General features: G+C 37.5%; 1 protein-coding gene across 5 annotated transcripts; it reads left to right on the forward strand.

Annotated features, from left to right (window-relative positions):
* Nucleotides 1–362: 362 nt before the first annotated feature.
* On the forward strand, nt 363–20212 carry LOC120432252 (uncharacterized). Of its 5 annotated transcripts, none has more exons than XM_039597427.2 (6): nt 364–1049; nt 6316–6691; nt 18149–18344; nt 18420–18521; nt 18587–19042; nt 19491–20212. In XM_039597427.2, the coding sequence occupies exons 3-6, from the start codon at nt 18224–18226 to the stop codon at nt 19769–19771; spliced, it is 960 nt and encodes a 319-aa protein (XP_039453361.1). In that variant the 5' UTR covers nt 364–1049; nt 6316–6691; nt 18149–18223; the 3' UTR covers nt 19772–20212. The 5 variants fall into 5 exon arrangements, with proteins under 5 accessions (XP_039453364.1, XP_039453363.1, XP_039453365.1 ...); XM_052710747.1 differs by having other exon boundaries at nt 6416–6691; XM_039597430.2 differs by lacking the exon at nt 6316–6691 and having other exon boundaries at nt 363–1133.
* Nucleotides 20213–21340: the final 1128 nt, after the last annotated feature.

A 21340-nucleotide genomic window follows, 5' to 3' on the forward strand; every position in this document is an offset into this window, starting at 1 on the left:
TGTTGGCATAAGTGTAAGGGATGCTGAGCATTTTTGAATATTAAAATACATTTTTTTAATTGAAAATTTGATTAATTTGTCCAAATTTGCTCAACCGAGCAGTTAAACGAGTTTCGAAAAGAAATAAACAAAAATATTGTTGCATTATGAACTCCAAATCCTCTACTCCACACATACAACCTTCTTCTGAATCGCGCCCAAATAGCGGTAGTGATAGTAAACATAACCGTATTGAGAGAAGAGAGCCACCGCCGACGAAATCCAGAAATACCAGTTCCAGCGTCGGTTTGTTGTTATGAATGATTTAGTTGGCTTTCCACCGTCGGCCGAGACAGAACCACTTTTTTCCCCGTTGGATCGCGCGAACGCTCTCCAACTCATTCGTCGCCGCAATTAGTTCCAGATTCGTTCTCCCGTGACGTTTGTGCACCTCTCGGCCACTTCCACCACCTTGAGCCTCGTGCGCGGCCTACTACGGTTGCACGCCTGGAAGCGCGCGCGCGCGCCCTTACCTTGCAGTAACGCAGTATGTGAACATTCCCGTGAATAAGCGTGTGTGTTTCGTAATTTGCATATTTGCTCAATCAACGAGGGACGGCGTCGTCGTCGTTGGCCCACATTCGGTGGAGGGCGGCCCCACCTGGAACGGCGCGGGAGGGGGGACACCTCCTGCACAACTTGCTATAGTTACGGTCCGAAGTAAACAAGAGTCTTCTTTGTGTTTTGTGACAACAACCGAGCGGAAAAGAATAGCAGCAAGCGGTGAAGATTTTCCACGGGGAACCGCTTCACCTTAATAAGTTTTCCCTCCCCGCCAAGGGGAGAGACGGAGAGAGATGATGAGGAAATTTGACGCAGTAGGCGATTGCATCTCGTGCCTAATTTCAGCGATAATTTCCTCGATTTGGATGCCGGAAAGTTAACAACCGAATCATCATCGGAATCGGAAGTTTGCTGGAGAAGAAGAAGAAGAACGACGACGACGTAGTAGGCGGCAACGTGTGCTACAGCGGCGTAGGAGGCAACGCGCGCGCGACAATCAAATTAAGGTGAAACGCGACGGAATGCGCGCGCGATTATCGCGTTGCCAGTAGTCAGCATGGCACCGTAAAACGGGCTTCGTTTTAATTTGGGTAGGGTTGCCAGCTGAGATAAAAGCGTCTTATTTTAGTGATTAATCAAATGTTACCCAACGCCTAATTAGAGCGGCTCACATTAATTTGTTGCTGTGCTGCACTAAATATGGGAAAACACGTGATTTCATGACTCGAAAAAAAAAATTGGAAAAGGAAACTGGCTTGCGTCCAGCGTTTATTGAGTGACAACACTCGACTTCTTCCAAATGTTTCAACGTGCTTAGACAGCTGCAGTTTAGCTTGATTGGACACCAATATGGGAATTAACTTGTCTAATTGAATATTGAGTAAATTCTCGATACAAGGTATTGCACGTACTCAAGGTGGTTGACACTCGGTCATTCTAAATCGGTGTATCGTAGCCGGTGAAATAACAAGTCATAGCCTCAATATTTGAAGGAAACAGTGTTTTAAAATGTATTTTGCACTAGATCTGTTGTTTTGCAATCATTAGTTTTCTAAAAATATAAAATTTGACGAAAAGAAAAATTTAACGAAAAAAAAATGTTTGCGGTACTGTACATCGAAACTTTTCATAAATTGAAGAGATTTTTGAACAAACCAAAACATGCTGAAAATGATTCTAAACACAGCGGAATGCATTTTATGTTGATTTCAGCTGACTTAACACTTAAATTTCCATTAAAATTCTGATGCTTTTTTTGAAACATAATTTTTGCCCCCTGATTTTTCGAGCCGATGTCGTAAGAGGGGGACAGAAACGTTCAAACATATTTGTACCAGCCTTAGGTAATTGAAACGTGTTATTTTGAATTCTTTTAAGACAATTTTCTGTGAGCTATTGCTTTTCATTTAAGCTTAGTGATTTTGCAAGCTCCAAAATTGCAATTTTCACGGAGACTCCAAAACACCGAATTTCAGGGATCGTGGAAATTGTTAAAATGTTAAAATGTTAAAATTATAAAAATTATTGATCTATATTTTTTTCAACACCAATTTTTAACGTGTTACTTATAGATTTTTTTATAGAAAGAGAAACTATAGAAATTTCTTTGTACTTTTTAGTCACGAGCTAAGATAAACACTTTTTTCCACCAAATCATCAAATTTCGTGAAATTTTTGGGACTCAAAAAAATCCTTTTTTTATTTTAGAAATCTGGAGTTTCTTTTATAGGCCCTATAAACATTTGTTTTTACTTGTTGGGTGTTTTTGAAATAAATTCGAGAAATTATCTTCATATAATCTTCAACAGTCCAAGTTTTAGTCTTCTGATTTCTTTTATAATTCTTGAGAGTTTCGAAGCTATTTTCAACTTGACTGTTTTTAATTTACTTCTTTCAGGTATGCGTAGCACTACTTGATAAATGTTGTAACATTTTTCAATGTTTGTTTTCCATTTAATTCTTCCAATAGTTTATATTATGTTCCTAAAACTAGTATAATTTACGCAAAAAGTTTTTCTTGATTAAATAATAATTGAATTGGTATAATTTTGTTAGATTTCATGGGATTTTACGAAAATTTTCAAATTTCACACCATCCGCGTAATCGTGAAAATGCACTAACCATAATTATGATCATAAGCGCACAAGAACTCGAAAAAAATATGTGAGTACATTCCAGACTCGATTATCCAAAGGCCTTGGCAAAATTTCAATTCGGATAATCGAATCACGAAAAAAAAATGTTTTTTCGTTGCCTTATTTTTTAATGTTGAGCTTTTGTATGATGTGATTTAGAGTTCTTAAATCCAAAATGGCGGCAAAAATGGCGATGTTCAATTTTTTAAAAAATCTTTTTTTTTATTTTACAGGCAATTAACCATTTGAATTTGACTAAAATGGGGTGGCAGAGCTTGAATTTGATGTTTGAAGTAAGAAAATAAAAAATACGATTTTGGCCTTTTGACCGCGATTTTGGATTTAAAAAATTCTTAATTCGATTATCCAAAGTCCCATACTAACCATTCGGATAATCGAAACTTCGGATAGGGGAAGGTGGGGCAAGACGACCATATGGGGCAAGAGGAACAATCGCTCGAAAGGCCGTAATTTTTACAATTTCGATTATTTCCAGTATGAGGAATTGTTGCTAGCAATGCAATTAACTGATTCTACTATTACATATCCGCCAAAACGACGTAAACGCCACGGGGCGTAAGATTTTATTAAGTTTTTCTCTAAACCTTTGTTTTCTTATAATATTTGGAAAGTACAAAATAAGGTTTAGGATTCGTTTTAAGGCTCATTTTATCAAAATGCTATTTTTCCTAGATCAGTAGTGTCCCTACCAATGACTTGCACCTTTTATAAAGTATGATTTAACTTTTAGTTATTTTTGTTGAGAGTTTAAAAAAAATCTTGTTCAGGTGGGGCAAGTGTACCATATGGATTTTTAGTATGGAAAAAATACGAATTGCTGCAACAACATATTTCATTGGGAAAAAATACATAAAAATACTTAAAAACTGATAAACAATTGTTAAAAGAAAATTGTCCATGCAAAATATTGTGATATTTTTAAAATTTCCTTTTTTTCATCTGGGTAATATTTTTTTCGTAAAAACGATCAATTTTTAGTAAAATATTATTATTTAATCTAAAAATTAAAGATTGAAACGTTTCTAATCTGATGTATCTAAGTGATAACAGTTCACTTGTTAGCAAATTGACATGTTGTTACATGAATTGTTCCTCTTGCCCCAACGGGTTGTTCGTCTTGACCCATTAGTTGAGAAGAACGTACGGAAAATCAAAATTTTTAAAATCAATTGTTTACATTAAAAACAGGATTTTTCAAAAACTTTTTCTATCAAAATCTTAGTCAAGACCTGGAATAAGGTGGTTATGAAAAACGTTTTTTATGGATTATTACGAGGATTTCCTTAGCTTGTTACACTAGTCCCACTTTCCCCTAATCGAGTCTGGACTGTATTTACATTCATTCATATTTTAAGAACTAAAATAATTTGAAAAAAAAAATGATTTTTTTTTTTGGGTTTTTCGATTCTGTTTAATAATTAAGAAATTTTGCAAGTGAGCAGTACCGTAAACTGGGGTGGATTTTAATTTATTTTTGGAATATTTTTAAACTGTTGAGATTTTTGTCAAGATTATAATTTTTAAAACATGTGCCTACTCGGGTAGGGCTGTTTTTTGAAAAAAAGTTTTTTTAATGCTGCTTGAACAAAAAGTTGAGTTGAAATTTCTTATTTTGAACTCCGGTGTGACTTTGAAAGTCATAATTTTTCTGGTTAAAATCAGATTTAAGGTGTTCAAACTTTTTTTTACGTCAAATGTACCATCACCATCATTATATAGTTTTCAACAAAAAAAAATCAATGTTTATATTTGATTAACTAAGTTTACAAGCTTTTTCAACATATACATTTCAGGTAAAATTTGGGTAAAAAGTCAAAATTATGCTTGAAATTCGTTTAAATTTCATTTTGTTTATAAATTATTTATTTATGAATATGAAGCATGAATCAAAAGTTTTCACATTTTATATGTGATTTGTTCAACTGAAAATGCATGTCAATTTGGAGATTTTTTTTTTGAATAATGTTTTAAAAACACATTATACTTATTATTTACAAACTAATTTTACTTTCTCCTAGTGGAAAATTGCCCAAAGAATCCAAAAATTATTTACGTTTTCATGTTTTTTTCATGTTCATTGAGAAAATCATGATACTTTCAAAAAAATAAAATTATGCTATTCATCAACATTTCCTTAACTATAGTTAACTAAATATTTAAAATTTAAAAAAAAATATGAAAACTTCTGTTTGAAGTACTTTGAACACTCTTCTACCATAGGCAGTATCATTCGAAAGCATTCCGCACGTATTCAATTTGCTGAAAAATTTCAAACCTATCAAACTCCCCAGCTATCAAAGTCACCCCGTTTTGCAGTACATATTTTTTTTTAGCATTCAAAATATGTAAGTAAATCTTTCCCAGTTCCTGAGGGGAACACCCTTGAAGAGTATCGGGGCTGGCATTTACAAAGCGGATTCAGTGGCAGTTTCATTCTCAACTTAATGTTAACATGTTAAGGTTAATAATGTTAACATTTTAAGGTCGCCTCCCTAAGCCCCTTCCCTTTACTAAGCAATCGATTCCAGAAGGGAAAAGATCACCAGTTGTGTTGGTCCGAGCCGGGATTTGAATCCCGATGTACCGCTTACGAGACGGAAGCGTTACCACTGGGCTACGTGGCTCGGTTCAAAATATGAGGAAAAAAAATCATCAGATCAGTTTATTTCACGAAATTTTTCAAATATTTTTCCCTCAACCTGCAATTGTTAGTTTTTGAAAATTCTAATTTAGTGGAAATTTTTGGCGGTTCTGGTAAGAGTTCAGCACAAAAAAATGTATAATTTAGAATGTTTCAGAATCCAGAATAAAATGTTGAAGTTTGCCCGCCCTCACCGAAAAAAATCACTGATTTTGACATACCCTTTTGAAAGACGACCAAAATTGCGGTGACAAAATATTAAAAGAGGCATTTGGTAATGAAAAAGGCAATCAAGCATTCCAATTTTAATAAAATGGGGTTGCAGAACTCGAATTTGATGTAAAAAGTTAGAAAAGACACAGGATTTTTTTGCCATGATTTGATTATCCAAAATAAATCATTGTTGATTTAGTTGATCAAAACAGACATATTTTTATGTATAGCGGTATACGCACTTCGGAAGGAACCGGTCAAGAAAAAAATCAAATGGGCAGCAGCGGCAGCGCAAGCAAGTCAGAGAGGGTGAAGAAAAGCCCCAAGAAATCTCTCCCTCTCCTTTGTTCCGCTGTTCGTAAAGCTGTTTCTTGACCCCTTTCCTTCCGATCTGCATACTAGCCTTATGAGATAAAAAGGTAAAAAATCATCTGACATTGTTGTCATTCTTTTATTCATGAAATTTGAAGAAAAAAACAATAGCTTCATTTTAGATGGAAAAAAACAATTTCTATAAAGAAATACTGGAAGTTGAGATAAAGTTGGGCGTTTTTGAATCGACATTTGAAAAAATTGTAAAGAGCAAATGCAGCTGAAACAGATATTTTAGCTGATGAAAGATGTATAAAATACAAAGATCCCGTGATCCAGGGAAAGCATAGCAATAAAGTTTTGAAAATCACCCTCCGCTGGCAACCCTATCCAACATGTGCGTGCGTGACCGTGCGCGACCCACCCCCGAAAATAACTCCCAAATCCAGCTGTGATAGAAAAATGCTGCCACGGCCGTCGTGCTGGCGAAAAATTCCGCACCAACGCTCGCGTGTGACGCTAATTTTGGCTGCCCAAATCCGATTATAGAAAAAAGGAAGGAAAAAAAATCAAAAAAGTTTAACGTAAACACGCCCAAAACATCAAAGTGAACAAACATGCATTCGCGCAAGTGACAGTTTGACTTTTTTTTCGCGACGACGACGACTGCTTCGATCGACGCCCGAAAGTCAATCACCGCAGAGTAGCACCGGTTTTGCTGGGATCGCCTCTAATTGAGAGCGGAAGTTGTTTAGAGAGTCGGCGGAGCCCCGAGCTTGTCGTAATTGCTGGGAAGAGGCGCAAATTCCGCGCGCGCTCTGAAAAGTGAGTTTTTTGCTTACCTCGTCTTCTTCTGCTAAACTATGGCATAAGGTCGCGAGTTTTCCGCAATTAAGTTTGTAATGCACAATACCTACACAATGGTTACCTTTCTCCTTCAACCGGCTCTTGGCCTTCTGTGATGGACGCCAACGAAGACGACGAGCGAAAGGTTTTTTACTCTTTTCTTTTATGTTGCTTTTATTTTTATTTAACGTGCAAGAAGGGGCGCCACAACTAGGTTACTAGATCGAAGGGAAGATTGCAGAAAGTCCAGCGAGCGCGAAAGTGACTCGCTAGTTTGGTTTTAGCGTATATTAGTGGGTATGTCTATCTAGCTTTTTTTTTCTTCTTTTTTGCCCTTGTTGTTTTGTCGGTGCCCTCCAATTCCACGCTCACGCGGACGATAATTAATTGTTCTATTTACTACACCTCTCGTTGGCACGCTATGGCACTCCTCCTCCCCTTGCTCCCTTTAATGGGATGCGCCCAACTCTTTATCGGGATTAGGGGAGGTTCGGTTTAGTGTGCATCGACCAAACATTTGATTTGACAGCTTTTCTAAACTCAAAATTGGCGACACTTCTTGAAGACGTCAAATCTACACTCTCATTGGAAGTTCATGATTGTTTGAAATTGGTTACCCCCTCCTAGGGAGGGGTCTAATCTGTCCCTGGTGGTGCTCAATGAATGACGGTCACGGTGCTGGCCGGTTCCGTCGTCAGTCAAGCCCTATTACAAGTTCAGTGGATCACGGCTTCTTTCGTTTTGTTTAATTCGTTTTTATTTTGCTTCCCACAAGGGTACTCTCGCTCTCTGACTCAGCTCAGACCACTCGGGGGTTGCTCTTTATTTGGCCACGGCAGCAGAGGGCGCGAAATGGATGGCCGAATGACGTGCACGCTTGAACCTGGTGGTTCGAGTGTCCATCTCCGGGGACAAGTGCGAGACGTTTCGGTATTTTTCGCGTTGGTGATTTTGGGCTTGCGGTGACAGTTGGAGCAGAAATAACACTTTCGCGCGCGGGTTGAATTATTCATGAAGTTGGCTAATTGTTAGGCAACGTGTAAAAATAGAACTGTCAAGTTAAAGATTTTTGGTTATGTTTCTTAAGAAATGTCGTCCCGTTTACCCTTTCCAAAAATATTGTCAATATTGAAAATTCAATACTTTGTTGGTAGTTTTTGCATTGTTTTCAACGTTAGTATCAAAGGATTTAACTTGTAATTTTAAATCAATTTAAAAAAATACTTCGCGATCCTTCTTGACAGAAAATGTCCTACTTGACAGCTCGTTCCAAGCGGACCATAGGTGGTCCATCGAAAACATGTTGTCCTTGAAAGAATCAGTCAGAAATGGGTTTTAAGCATTTCTATCAACGTCATACAGAAAAATTAATATATGGGTCATTCCAGGTTAACTGAGTACACCTTTGGACTCGACCTTCACCGATTTGGACCAAACTTGGAGGGAACGTTCATCTATCGATAGTTAACAGAAATCCCAAGTTTGGTGCTGATTGAACCATCCCTCTATTTTTGGCACCGTCCCCTTTTTTGACGATTTTCTAAAAAACTTGTTTTTCTTTTAATCATAACTTTGCAACTATTTAAGCAAAAGACTTTCTAAAGGTGGCATTTTATAGAAAATTCTCCAAGGTATCCAACAAAAATAAAATTTTAACTAATATTATATTTTAACGTATTAAGTATTAAAATTCAGTTTTGACCAATTCCTTATATTTTTATTTGTTTTATTTTATCACCATCGTGTTCCCCGGACAATTTTACATAGCAATCAATGTAGACCTCAAACTAAAATGAACGGTTGGCGAGATACAGCGATTTTACTGAAAAAGAAAGTTTGATTTTGCGCTGCACTCTGTCCTATGAATTTTCACTCCGAAATAAGTTTCTCCCATATAAAAACCGAACTATGCGGGATTCACCCCTTTTTGTTGAAAAGTACACCATGTACTTCCGACTGCTGCGCAAAACCAAACTTTATTCGGTAAAATCGCTGTATCTCGCCAACCGTTCATTTTAGTTTGAGGTCTACATTGATTATTATGTAAAATTGTCCGGGGAACACGATGGTGATAAAATAAAACAAATAAAAATATAAGGAATTGGTCAAAACTGAATTTTAATACTTAAAACGTTGAAATATAATATAAGTGGGCATTTAAGGGTTAAAATTTTAATTTTATCGAATTCCTAGGATAATTTTCTATAAAATGCAACCTGTAGAAAGTCTTTTGCTCAAAAAGTTGCAAAGTTATGATTCAAAGAAAAACTAGTTTTTTAGAAAATCGTCAAAAAACGGGGCGGTGACAAAAATAGAGAGATGGTCCAATCAGCACCAAACTTGGGATTTCTGTTAACTATCGATAGATGAACGTTCCCTCAAATCGGTGAAGGTCGAGTCCAAAAGTGTACTCAGTTGACCTGGAATGACCCATATGCTCTAGAAATAATATAAAATTCATAAACTCATGAATTTTTATTCACGATTTTATGAATTTTATTCATGAAATCGATTGGTTCACGAGTCAAAATGATTCCGAGAATAACTTGAACCTTAATCTTTTTTTTGTTCGAAATAATCGGAATACAGAGAGCAAAAATACTTCTTCATTACAGTGCAAAACTAATCTGCATTTAAAAATCTGCACAGAGTGTGCCAACCCGAGCTGCACTCGGTTAATTAGAGAATATTTTACCTTTCTCTTCAACTTCCTCTCGAGCCAACAAAACCACAATAAAAAACTGTTTTCCAGTGACATCAAGCAAACAACCAGTTGATCTATCCCCATCATCGCCAGTTCATTCCAAACCAAGCCAACTCGGTGATGAATTCCCGTAAATGACGATCCGATGCAGTGAGCTTTTTTTTCAAATGTTACTATATTATTTTTTATTTGCTTTTGTTGCTCCTCTATGAGAGCACACACACACTCACACAATCTGGTGTACACAGGTATTTAATACCGTAATTCCGATTCTCTTTTTCTTTTCTGGATAGCTGAACCGAACCGAGAGAACTGAGGCTGATTTACGGACCGGTTACGGGGGAGAGGGGGCGTTTGATGTGGTGCTGTCCCGTAGATTGTGCGATGAACTGTCAGAAAATCATTGAAGTTTTTTTTACAAAACCTAAAAATTCAGGTTTTTGAGAATGTCAGAAAATGGTGAAGATATTAAATTTATTAGAATGTTGCAAATATCTGCAGAGAAAAAAAGTCTAAAATTTTCAAAAGTAAAGCAGCAGTGCTCCCAGAAAACTTTTTTTTACAGACCTACATCTGAAACCCTTTTGAAAAAAAATTGAAAGTTTTTTGTGAGGGAAAACTGAAACTGAAAGGTAATTTTTTTGTACAGTGTTCTATTTTTCAATTTAACACTCACCGATCAAAAATTGCAACTCAACAGTGAGTTTCGTCTGATTCGTTACAGTACAATGTTTTCCAGTGTGTTTATGTGCTTGCTTTCGTTTATTTTCCCTCAAATACCATGAAAATTGTGCCGGTTTGTTGTAGAAATGACTGGCAGAATGGTTAACAATACAATTAGAGGAAGAACAAATTGCATTTTATTGTGAGTGAAATTACAATTATTTTGCGAAATCTACACATTTCTTCTAAACTGCGCATTTAGTTTTTTAACTTTCTCTCGAAAAAAAATAACCTTTTTTAAAAACTTATCAACATCTCATCTCCATCTGGAAACAAAACCCAATATTGTGCAATTCCTTTCGGTTTCGATTCGTGCTGAAAGACAATTTTCTCCAGTACTCGACGTTGAAATACGCGACGTTCGCGGCACAAAAAGCAATAAAACAATCAAAATGTCATTGTCAAGTAATCAAATCGTTCACGCGGCATGCTGCAATCTATCGTTTATTTTATTATTTTTCTTTTCTCCGATCTTCCCTGATTTGTCGTGTACCACTGACTTTGACACTGCTAGAAGGGTTCGTTCATAAATTACGTGAATTTAATAAGATCAAATTGAACGTATTCGAACATTTGTTCTAAATTAAATTAACGTGTAGTTTAAAAATTTCAATGTTAATTCTCAAAAAAAAAATTTTTTTTAGTTTGCTGATTTTTCGGTTTGCTTTTACCTTTTCAAAAAAGAAAAGAAAAAAAGCACGGTGCCCATTGCACCACGATTATGTCACGCGCATTTATCTTTAACGATCTCGTGCTCTGTTGCATGGCCCCTCACTACCGTGCTTCCGTGACCCCAACCTCGACCCTCCCCTCCTTTATGCCTCCCATGTTTTTGTGCGTGTTTGTTCGTTAAAGGGTACCATGGGAGGTAACGCACTAGGTTAACGTAGCCAAGGTAGCACGCGCTCAAGGTGACGTAATAAAGGTGGGAATTCTTCAAATTTCAAAATTATTTTTTTCAATGGAATTTACAACTTTGCAAAAACAGACCATTTTCATTTGTCTAGAACAAAAAACAAACATCTAAAAGAAAAAATCTCTAAATCTTACCTTTATCACAGAATCTTGACACGCATTTCGACTGCAAAAGACAGCACACAATCCAAAGTTATGATTTGTTCTGTTTGTCGTTTCGCCTCAACCGTGAATGAATGGAACACTAGCCTGTCCCATTTTGAGGTCATGTCGAGGAATTTCAAGTGCTCACTTCTTAAATGATAGATTATGATGTTAGGAACAATGTTTTCTTAGACAAGAAAAAATAATAAAATACTTTCTCGCACCCCCTAGTCGATTTACTGAAAAAAGTCACTTTTTTGAACAAATTTTCTAAAATCGCTTGGAATCAATACAAAAACTGTTTCGATCAGGTATGTATTATCTTCAAACGATAGGTTTTTGTCCATAGATTAAGATGCACTATCAATATTGGACCAAAATTTAACTTTTTGGACTCTCCCAGGCGGATTTGTGTCGAAAAAATCGCATTTTTTCGAAACTTTTTTCAGAAATGTTCATTTAATTTAGGGTAGCCTATTTTTCCCAGTGAAACCAATACATGCAGCTTGTAGGAAATTTCATGGCGAACATTTTTCCCTCTGAGAAAATGCAATTTCGACACTCTAGAGCCGAGATATTTGAGTTTTAGTGAGGAAAAAAGTGCCAATTTTCAAAATTTCTCAGAATTCAGAAGCAGGGCCTACTAATTACACGATGTAGCAAGCATATGTCTCAAAGGTCAAGGTATGCTTTTTTATAGTAATTTTGACCGCTGAATCCAAATCTGAAATCAAATTTCGTGTAAACAGTGATGTTTTGGAGCTACACCCTTTTGGAATGTTATTTGCGTGTTTAAGAGGCAGTTTTTGTAAATATTACTCGGTTTGTTCTAGAGGTCGTATCGAGGTGCTCCGATTTGGATGAAACTTTCAGCGTTTGTTTGTCTATACATGAGATGAGGGAAGTGGGGTAAAACGGGCATTGAAGTTTGAATTTTCCAAGGATTTCGAATATGACAAAATTGAGACTAAAAAGTGCCGCTATGGATGCTGTAGGGACAATAACTAACGTTGTAAAATGTTTTTATAGAAAAATTGAAAAACTATGAGAAAAACTGCGATTGGCCAAAAAGTTATTACCGTAGGCTTATAGTCCATGAAATTCCCTAACTTTTGAACTAAAAGTGTATGGGTGTTGGAGGCTGTTGCAAAAAGATTTTGAGGTTTTAAAAAAATCAATTTTCAACAGTAATTTGCAAAAGCTATGAGAAAAAGTTAAACCAATCCTGGATGTCTATGGCTCATTTTGAAGTGCTTCAAAAGACCTTTCGAATGCATCTAAGAGAGTTTTGAATTGATGAAGTTTTACTAAAATGCGAGCAATTTTAAGATTTTTTATGTTTTTGGACCTCAAACTTCAATGCCCGTTTTACCCCACTTCCCTTTTTCGTCGAGGGCTCATATTTCGCATGAGTTCATCTCATGTATAGACAAACAAACGCTGAAAGTTTCATCCAAATCGGAGCACCTCGATACGACCTCTAGAACAAACCGAGTAATATTTACAAAAACTGCCTCTTAAACACGCAAATAACATTCCAAAAGGGTGTAGCTCCAAAACATCACTGTTTACACGAAATTTGATTTCAGATTTGGATTCAGCGGTCAAAATTACTATAAAAAAGCATACCTTGACCTTTGAGACATATGCTTGCTACATCGTGTAATTAGTAGGCCCTGCTTCTGAATTCTGAGAAATTTTGAAAATTGGCACTTTTTTCCTCACTAAAACTCAAATATCTCGGCTCTAGAGTGTCGAAATTGCATTTTCTCAGAGGGAAAAATGTTCGCCATGAAATTTCCTACAAGCTGCATGTATTGGTTTCACTAGGAAAAATAGGCTACCCTAAATTAAATGAACATTTCTGAAAAAAGTTTCGAAAAAATGCGATTTTTTCGACACAAATCCGCCTGGGAGAGTCCAAAAAGTTAAATTTTGGTCCAATATTGATAGTGCATCTTAATCTATGGACAAAAACCTATCGTTTGAAGATAATACACACCTGATCGAAACAGTTTTTGTATTGATTCCAAGCGATTTTAGAAAATTTGTTCAAAAAAATGAGTTTTTTCAGTAAATCGACTAGGGGGTGCGAGAAAGTATTTTATTATTTTTTCTTGTCTAAGAAAACATTGTTCCTAACATCATAATCTATCATTTAAGAAGTGAGCACCTGAAATTCCCCGACATGACCTCAAAATGGGACAGGCTAATGGAACGCTATGAGCGCGATCCCAGCAGGCTTTTTAACGCATGTTTTGTGCGATGATTGACAAGTTCGATAGTTCACTTTATTGCACCTCAGGAATGTTAATTAGCGTGTACACGAGATGCTTCTAGGGTAGGAATGTTTTGAAGCTATTCAGATTGGTGTTCGGAAATATTCATAGTCTGAAATTGTTATTTTTGAAAGTGAATTGAATTTTAAAATAATTATTTTGATGTGATTTTTTCAGAACAAAATCATAGTTTAAAAAAAAACTCCATTTTCTGACTCACACGCTAAACCATTATTGAGTGAGAATCACTAATTACTCAAAGCAACCCGTATCAATTCGCTATCACGACGGAGGGCCCAACCCCCAGTCCAAACAATTACCAAAGAGGAAACTTTCATTTTTAGCACATTTCGTCATCATGCATCGACCCTGCCCCTAACTTGGTAAACAACACCTAACAACATAAACCACCTTCAGTGAACCACAAAAACCAAACCCTCGTCGTCGTCGGATGGGCGTCGACGTCATGGGACCTTATCGGTCCGTTCCCCCAAACGCTCCAAAGTTTCGTTTTCATTTGTTTTCTCAACCTGGCATAAGCAGTGATTCACATGAATAAATTCAGAATTTAACAAAATTTCTGCCAGACTTCAGTTTGGTTTGACCTAAATTTGCCCAAAACCCTCATTTTTAACTTTTTATTCAATAAGCGTGTGACGTTTCGAAACGTCAAATCTTTACACGCTTGGGGAAAAATAATAAAACTCTGAGTTGAATTGACTTTTGCTGCATAGGCTTCAATGACGTTTCGATGTAAGCGATGTTTAATAAAATAGCTTCAAAATTTAACAAATTAGTTAAAAAGGTAAAAATAAACAGACTTGATAGATGATGTCTTAAAATCGAGGATGTTTTTATTTTGTCCAAAAGTTCAATTCTTTCACCCAGGAGCAAATTATTAATAACATGTTTTTTATTTGGCTTTATCTATGACCAAAGAGGCCATTTTGAGTTATTAAACACACCGATAAAGCATATTTTTCTGAGCACCATGATACTTTATATATGAAGAAAAAGATGCAAATTTATGCAATTTAATTTTAAAATAAATTTTGAAAATTCAGCTCACACTTTTTCTTGACAGTTTCTTGAATGACAGCTTGTTATGCTAGACCACAGTTGATTCATCGAATCACAGTTGATTTGTCAGTATTTTGCATGAAAATCTAAAAAATTGGCCATTCTCCGCCAACACACACAGCAGTTGTCCCAACCTTTCTTCGATTTGCGTGAAACGTTGTCCTGAGGGGTAATTTTTGACCCTGATTACGAATCCGAGCTCCATTTTTTGATACGACCCCTTCCATTTTCGAACATTAGAAAAAATACGTGTTTTCCAATTATTTGCAGCATGAAATGGTGGTGCTTGGAAGTTTGGTGTCAAAGAGATGTAAAATTGGACGCCTGATTCGAAGGCATTCTCAGAATTCCGAAAAAAGTATTTTTCATCAAAAAAAATGCAAAAAAAATCAACATTCTGCCATTTTTCGTTACTCAACGATAACATCCTGGGTGCAGAATAGTTGTCCGCAAAGCGGCCTCAATTTAGAACTGTCAAAGCGGAACCAATTTACTGTTCGCAAAATAATACAAAGAAGTGGCAAGTATTGTGATCGATCTATAATTTATTTTGTCCGGAATAAAAAAAGTCGCTGGCGTCGAGCTATTAAGGTATTCGAAGTCAAAACATCTTAAGAAGAGATTTGAAATCGAGATTGAAATGATTCGTTGCTAACATTTCAAAATCGCTATGACTCACGCAAAACCTATGTTTATGATGCTATTGAAATGTTAGCGACGAATTATCAATGACTATGAATGGTACCTGCCAAATAATATTGGATAATCTTGCTCCAATGTTATCACTGCACTTCAAAGATACCTAATCTCGGAACTTCCATTCGGTTGCTCTTCTGATTCACGAAATTCCACCCACTTTTGACACAATTTTTCATCACGTGGAAAACAAAAAAGGGGCCTCTTTTGGCCGCCCATCGTTTAGTATACGAAGAAAAAAGTGGGATGCACTTAATTTTTCATCGAAAACATCAACATCAACAGATCTGAAATGTTTCAAAACAAAGCAAAAAAAAATGTCACGCTTGAACTTGAACATAGCCTTCTACTTTGTTTATGTTTACAGCTGTAGTGCTGTAGTATTAGTGAGGAGCAGTGGGGAGCTTTCGAAAATCAAGTTACGCATTCTGTCTTTTCAGCACCCAGATAACATCTATTGAGACATGTCATTTTAAGGCGATTTTGATGAATCTGCAATAACCCAGAAGGCTAAATGTTTCATTGAGAACAAAATTTGTCCTTTTAAAATTACTTTTTTTTCTAGAGTGTAACATTTTTTTTTGCTTTTAGGGTGTTTTTAAATACCTATGAGCAGTTCTCTACGAAATCGATCTTTTTTTAAGATTTTTAATTTTTGTATTTTTAAATCCGGCTGAAACTTTTTTGGTGCCTTCAGTATGCCCAAAGAAGCCATTTTGCATCATTAGTTTGTCCATATAATTTTCCATACAAATTTGGCAGCTGTCCATACAAAAAAGATATATGAAAATTCAAAAATCTGTATCTTTTGAAGGAATTTTTGATCGATTTGGTGTCTTCGGCAAAGTTGTAGGTATGTATAAGGACTACACTGAAAACAAAAATTATACACGGTAAAAAAATTGGTGATTTTTAATTTAACTTTTTGTCACTAAAACTTGATTTGCAAAAAAACACAATTTTTATTTTTTTATGTTTTGGTATGTTTTAGGGGGCATAAATTGCCAACTTTTCAGAAATTTCCAGGTTGTGCAAAAAATCTTTGGCCGAGTTATGAATTTTCGAATCAACACTAATATTTTCAAAAAATCGCAAAAAAAAATTAACTTTATTTTTCGATGTAAAATCAAATTGGCAATCAAAAAGTAATTTAGTGAAATTTTCATAAAGTGCACCGTTTTCAAGTTATAGCCATTTTTAGGTAACTTTTTTGAAAATAGTCGCAGTTTTCCATTTTTTTAAATTAGTGCAAATTAGTGACTCATGGCGGTTTCAAAATAAAAAAAAAACAAAATTTCTGTTTACTAGACCTTTTTTCAAAAAACTCTAGAAATGTCAACAAAATATTGAAAATATTTTTTTGAAATCGATGATTTAAAAAAAAACTTAAACAATTAAAAATAAATAAATCGTGATTTTTTAAGCTTAAAATTAATGTCACGCTTTTCACTTAATCTGTTCTAATCTTTTTTAAATCCTATTTTAAATAAAAAAAAACTTCAAAAATATTTGGAAATGTTATAATTACTTAAGAGTGTATTTAAGCTAAATTTTACAACCAAGCTTGACAAAAAACAATCAGATAATGTCCAATAACTTTGCTTTAAAACATTGTAGACAGTTGCTACAAAAAGAGCCTCCAAACGAAAAACAAACAAGAAAAACTTTGTTTTCTCTGGCTTAACAAAATAGCATCCAACATGTCAGCAACAATTGGACCGAATATCAATACCAAAAAAAGAAACAATTTGGATTTTCGAGAAACATATTTTTGATTTAATCTAATTTTTCTTCAACATAGTTATTTTCCGAAATTTAATTTTAACCTTGCCTCAAAATCGAAATAGATCGAAAGCCCATTTTCAAGACACAGATTTTTAAATATTTTGATCACATGTTTGTATGGATCGCACGAACTAACGAATCTTTTAGTAACGATGCAAAATGGCCGATTTGGTCATAAAAAGAAACTTCTGAGAAAGTAAAAATTGAATCGAAAATGTAAAACTTAATCGTTGTTTGATATCTCAGAGAATTGCTCAATAAGTTTGAGAATTTGCCAAACGTCAAAACATTACACGCTTACGAAAACAAAGCCAAACCATGAGTTTAGTTCACTTTTGCTGCATGGGCCTGAGTGATATTTCCCCAGCAATTTAGTAACGCTGTTGAATTACGGAAGTACCGATGTCTCCGCTCTTAATTACTTGCGTAAACATGCATGCCACAATAGAGGCGGGTTCGCTTGGCGTGGCCAATCCAATATTACAAGCTGTTATGAATACCCACCCGAAAACAAACGATTGAAGAAGCACACGTGGTCGCCGCCACACCGCATCAATTGCGGTGTGGCTGACTCTTCTGCAATCGCAACCGCGCCCGTACGACACGCCAGAAATTTAATAAATGCTTCTCCGCTGGCGAGACTAGGTCAACCTAGAAGCGACGCCGGTCGTTGATCGCGCCAAGAAAGGTGGCAAGCATGTGTAATTTGTTGGGCGTGACACGGACGCCCCTTCTCCATTTGGAACCGTTTCGGGAGACAACTTTGGACGCGTCTTCCTCGTATTCTTCTTTTCGTTTTTGGGTCGGCGATGCAGTGTTGAATATTCAAAAGTTAAATATTTGTCTTCTACATGTGCTACCTGTTTGCACTTCCTGAAAAAAGGGGTGCAACTGACGACAAAGCACCTATCACACAAGTGTTACATTATATTGTGTGCTGGAAAGTAGTTTATGGCTCCAACTTTCTCCGGAGACCAGTCACGCTCGCGCGTGGTGTGCCCTTTGACCGTTCCCGGTTCCCACCTAATCCACTCGAACGCTCAATTATTCATCAAAACCGCACTCGTGACCTTCTAACTTGCTAATCCTTTCCTTTTCCTATCGCGGCAGGTTCGGCAGGCGTGGTCCACCGCAAGTCCAAGCCCGTCAACAGGACGACAAATCCCGGAATAATGCTGAGGCGCTATGGCACCAATCGCGCCCAGTATTTACGCTGCCATCGTGACCTGTCTGGGATTTGCGTGCTTCGCGCTGAGTGCCACCGCCGTCGGGCTGCCGGTGTGGGGCCGGTTCCGCAGCCGGACACGTAAGTGCGACACGCAACCACGGTGGGAAGGATTAATATCTGAAGTTGGATTTTTTTTTCCTTCTCTTGTTGCAGCCGGCTTCGAAGACCAGGGATACTTTGGCCCGTGGAAGCTCTGCCGCCAGTTGACCTTTAGGGAGCGGTGCGGCAACGGAGTGTCGTACTTTAAGCCATCCGGTACGAGAGAGAGATTCAGTTTCTACCAGAAGACCCATTTCTAATCCAATTTCCCCCCATTCCAGATGCCATCTTCGCGTCCGGCCTGCTGGCCACCTTTGCCTGCGTCGCGTTCGGCCTGTACTGCGTGCTGTGCATCCTGCAGATCGCCATGATCTCGTCCCGGGACAAGATCGTCATGCGATACACAACTCTAGTCGTCCAGAAGCTGCTGCTGGCGCTGGTCGGGGCCGTGCTGGCCCTGGTCGGTGCCATCCTGTTCGGGGTCACCGCCGACAGCAGCCGCGGCCAGTTCGAGGTGTCCCGCGGGGCGTCCTTCTACCTGCAGCTGGTCGTGGTGGGACTCTCGCTCTGCCTGGCCGTGGCAGCAGTGCTGGATCTCGTCCTGGCCCGGCGACCCGGCGGAGATCCAACGATGCTGCCGACGGTTTCGATCGCCGGCAGCGGGAGGTCCACGCCGACCACCGTCATCAACCCGGGCTACCGGGACAACGGGCGGGGTGGCCGCGGCAGTCGAGTTGGTGAGTTTCTCTGTCGGTTCTAATCAATTGTCTTTTGCAAGCAATAACATAACCAAACTTTTCGGAACCCTCAGCAAACGTCAAATCAATACAAATTGCTGCCGGATCTTTTTCCGGATCTCTCCCGGACGTATCACTTTGTGAATCAGCCAATTCACTGTTTGTCACTGAAAACTTTTATTTCAAACAGTTACAGTTCAGTTACTGAAGTCTGTTGTTTACTTTCGTCCGTGACAATTGAAGTTGAAATTTCGTTCAAAAACTTCCGCCTGCTTCTATCAAAAGTCTGCTCACATCTCACTTTTGTTAACCCGAGCAGGAAATAATTTTCAACCCGTTTCAATCAGCTGTCAAATCAAGATTCAATGATGTGAGGTTGAGCCTGCTAGGATTTGCACTTTAAACTCAAAATCGCTCAACAATAACGTTGTTTTCCCACCTTCCCCAGGCATCTCCGTGACGGATTCGTCCGGCCGGCCGTACACCGGCGGCAGCACCGCCACCATGGCCTCGGGTAGCGTCCAGTCGATGAACACCACCCTGACGTCGATGACGGGCTCGAGCACGGTCAGCACTACGGCCACGCCGCTCCGGTCCAGCCTGAAGAAGCCCAAACCGCCCAGCAGCGACACGCTCGGCATCCAGAACCCGGGCTACCAATCGCCGCGGCTGTCCCGCAACGGCAGCGTCAAGAAGGTCCGCATTCAGACGCACGACACCGAGGTGTAGTTGGTCGTGGGAAACGCGCCATTTTTCGCTCGATCTTATTTTTTCGACCCCCCGGGTAATTATCATCCGGGCACTGTGCAAGATGTAAGATAGACACACACACAAGGTTTCAACTGCTCTACAATACCTCTGAAAACGGTAGCAGTTTCTGTTTAGTAGACAAACATCTATATATTTACAAAGGGGCACGTGGAGATGAATGGATTTCATTGATGAACGCTAATTTAATATCGGTCCGTCCCGCGCACGCAAGGTCACACCGGCGATCTTCAATCGAGTACAGTTAGAGGAATGCATTTTCTTTCTAGTACAAACCCACTGTAAATTTGTAACCAATTACGTGCACCAATCCAATTTTCTCATCAGCCAGTAGAAATAAATCGAAATCAAGTGAATGTACAAACTTACATATCTAACAAATATTTCTTAAAAATGCATGTGTGGAACACTTTTCAAATTAGTCGTCTTCCTTTCAACACTCACACAAAAGCGTTGGGTTTGGCAGCACTGCTGTCACTTTAAGACGCCATAATGGCGTCAAAGCACGTGGCACACTGCGCGTTCTGAGAGAACGATTTGTTTTGCGTCAAAATTGTTAGCGCGTTTTGTTTGATTTTAGTTGTTTCTTTTATTAGGCATGTTGAATAATTTTACACGCTTCTTTTTAGCAAAATGCACTTAACACAAACACACACAGCAGGAACAAAGCCGTCCGAAATATTAAGGTTAAAAATCACCAACTTAGCTTTAGTGGAAGAATGCAACTTGCAAGAGTATATCGCATAAATATTCATATTTAAAAGTATTTATTTTAGCGGGGAGCCCCTAAAATGAACTACCTTTGAACACTACCTTTTCTCGATGTAGTTTAAATAGTGACAAATTTTCTAATCAAAACTTGCTATAAAATATAAGCGATTTAGATCAATTGTAACGAAAAGAAAGAACAAAAAAAACACTTTTTTTATAGGATAGCCATTTGTCTCTTCATCATCCGTCCAAATAGAGGAGGAAACATATAGCTTTCAAATATACCTACCACAATTCGGAACACTAATGACGAACGAAACTCTAATTGTGAACCTGTGATTAATCGCTAAAATCAGAATAAATCGGCATTTAAACGAAAAGTTGGGAAAGTCAGAAAAAGAAAGCGAAAATTATTTGTGGCTAGAACATTCCGAAAATTGTCCATAATTGTTTTGATATAAAGCTTTCTAGCCATACAATTACCAACACATTCAAAGTATGTTTACATGGCAGCTGCGGGTTTGTTTACATCAGATTTGCTAACTTTTTCTAGTAAGGTTTTTTGTCATGTGACTCCTAGAATGTTTTTTTTTAAACTAACCGCCCGATATTTCAACCAACATAAGACAGCTCGAGCATTGTTTGCATCAGGACACTGTGGCGAGGAGTTAGTCATTTTTGGAATAAATTATATTTTTTTCACTGGGTCTTTTTTTGCGGTAAAAAAAAACAAGAAAACAGCAGCACAAATAAAAATTCATAAAGTAATTAGATTTTCTTTCCTAACATGAAACTTTCTAGGTCCACAGAAGAAAAACA

The sequence above is a fragment of the Culex pipiens genome, chromosome 1 (assembly GCF_016801865.2).
Source record: "Culex pipiens pallens isolate TS chromosome 1, TS_CPP_V2, whole genome shotgun sequence".
Lineage (NCBI taxonomy): Eukaryota > Metazoa > Arthropoda > Insecta > Diptera > Culicidae > Culex > Culex pipiens.

Excerpts from the sequence above, each read along its gene's own strand:
- LOC120432252 (XM_039597430.2), top strand. The coding sequence starts at position 18,224 with ATGGCACCAATCGCGCCCAGTATTTACGCTGCCATCGTGACCTGTCTG. Across the intron at positions 18,522-18,586 it reads GTCGTACTTTAAGCCATCCG|ATGCCATCTTCGCGTCCGGC; the intron begins GTACGAGAGAGA and ends CCCCCATTCCAG. Across the intron at positions 19,043-19,490 it reads TGGCCGCGGCAGTCGAGTTG|GCATCTCCGTGACGGATTCG; the intron begins GTGAGTTTCTCT and ends CACCTTCCCCAG.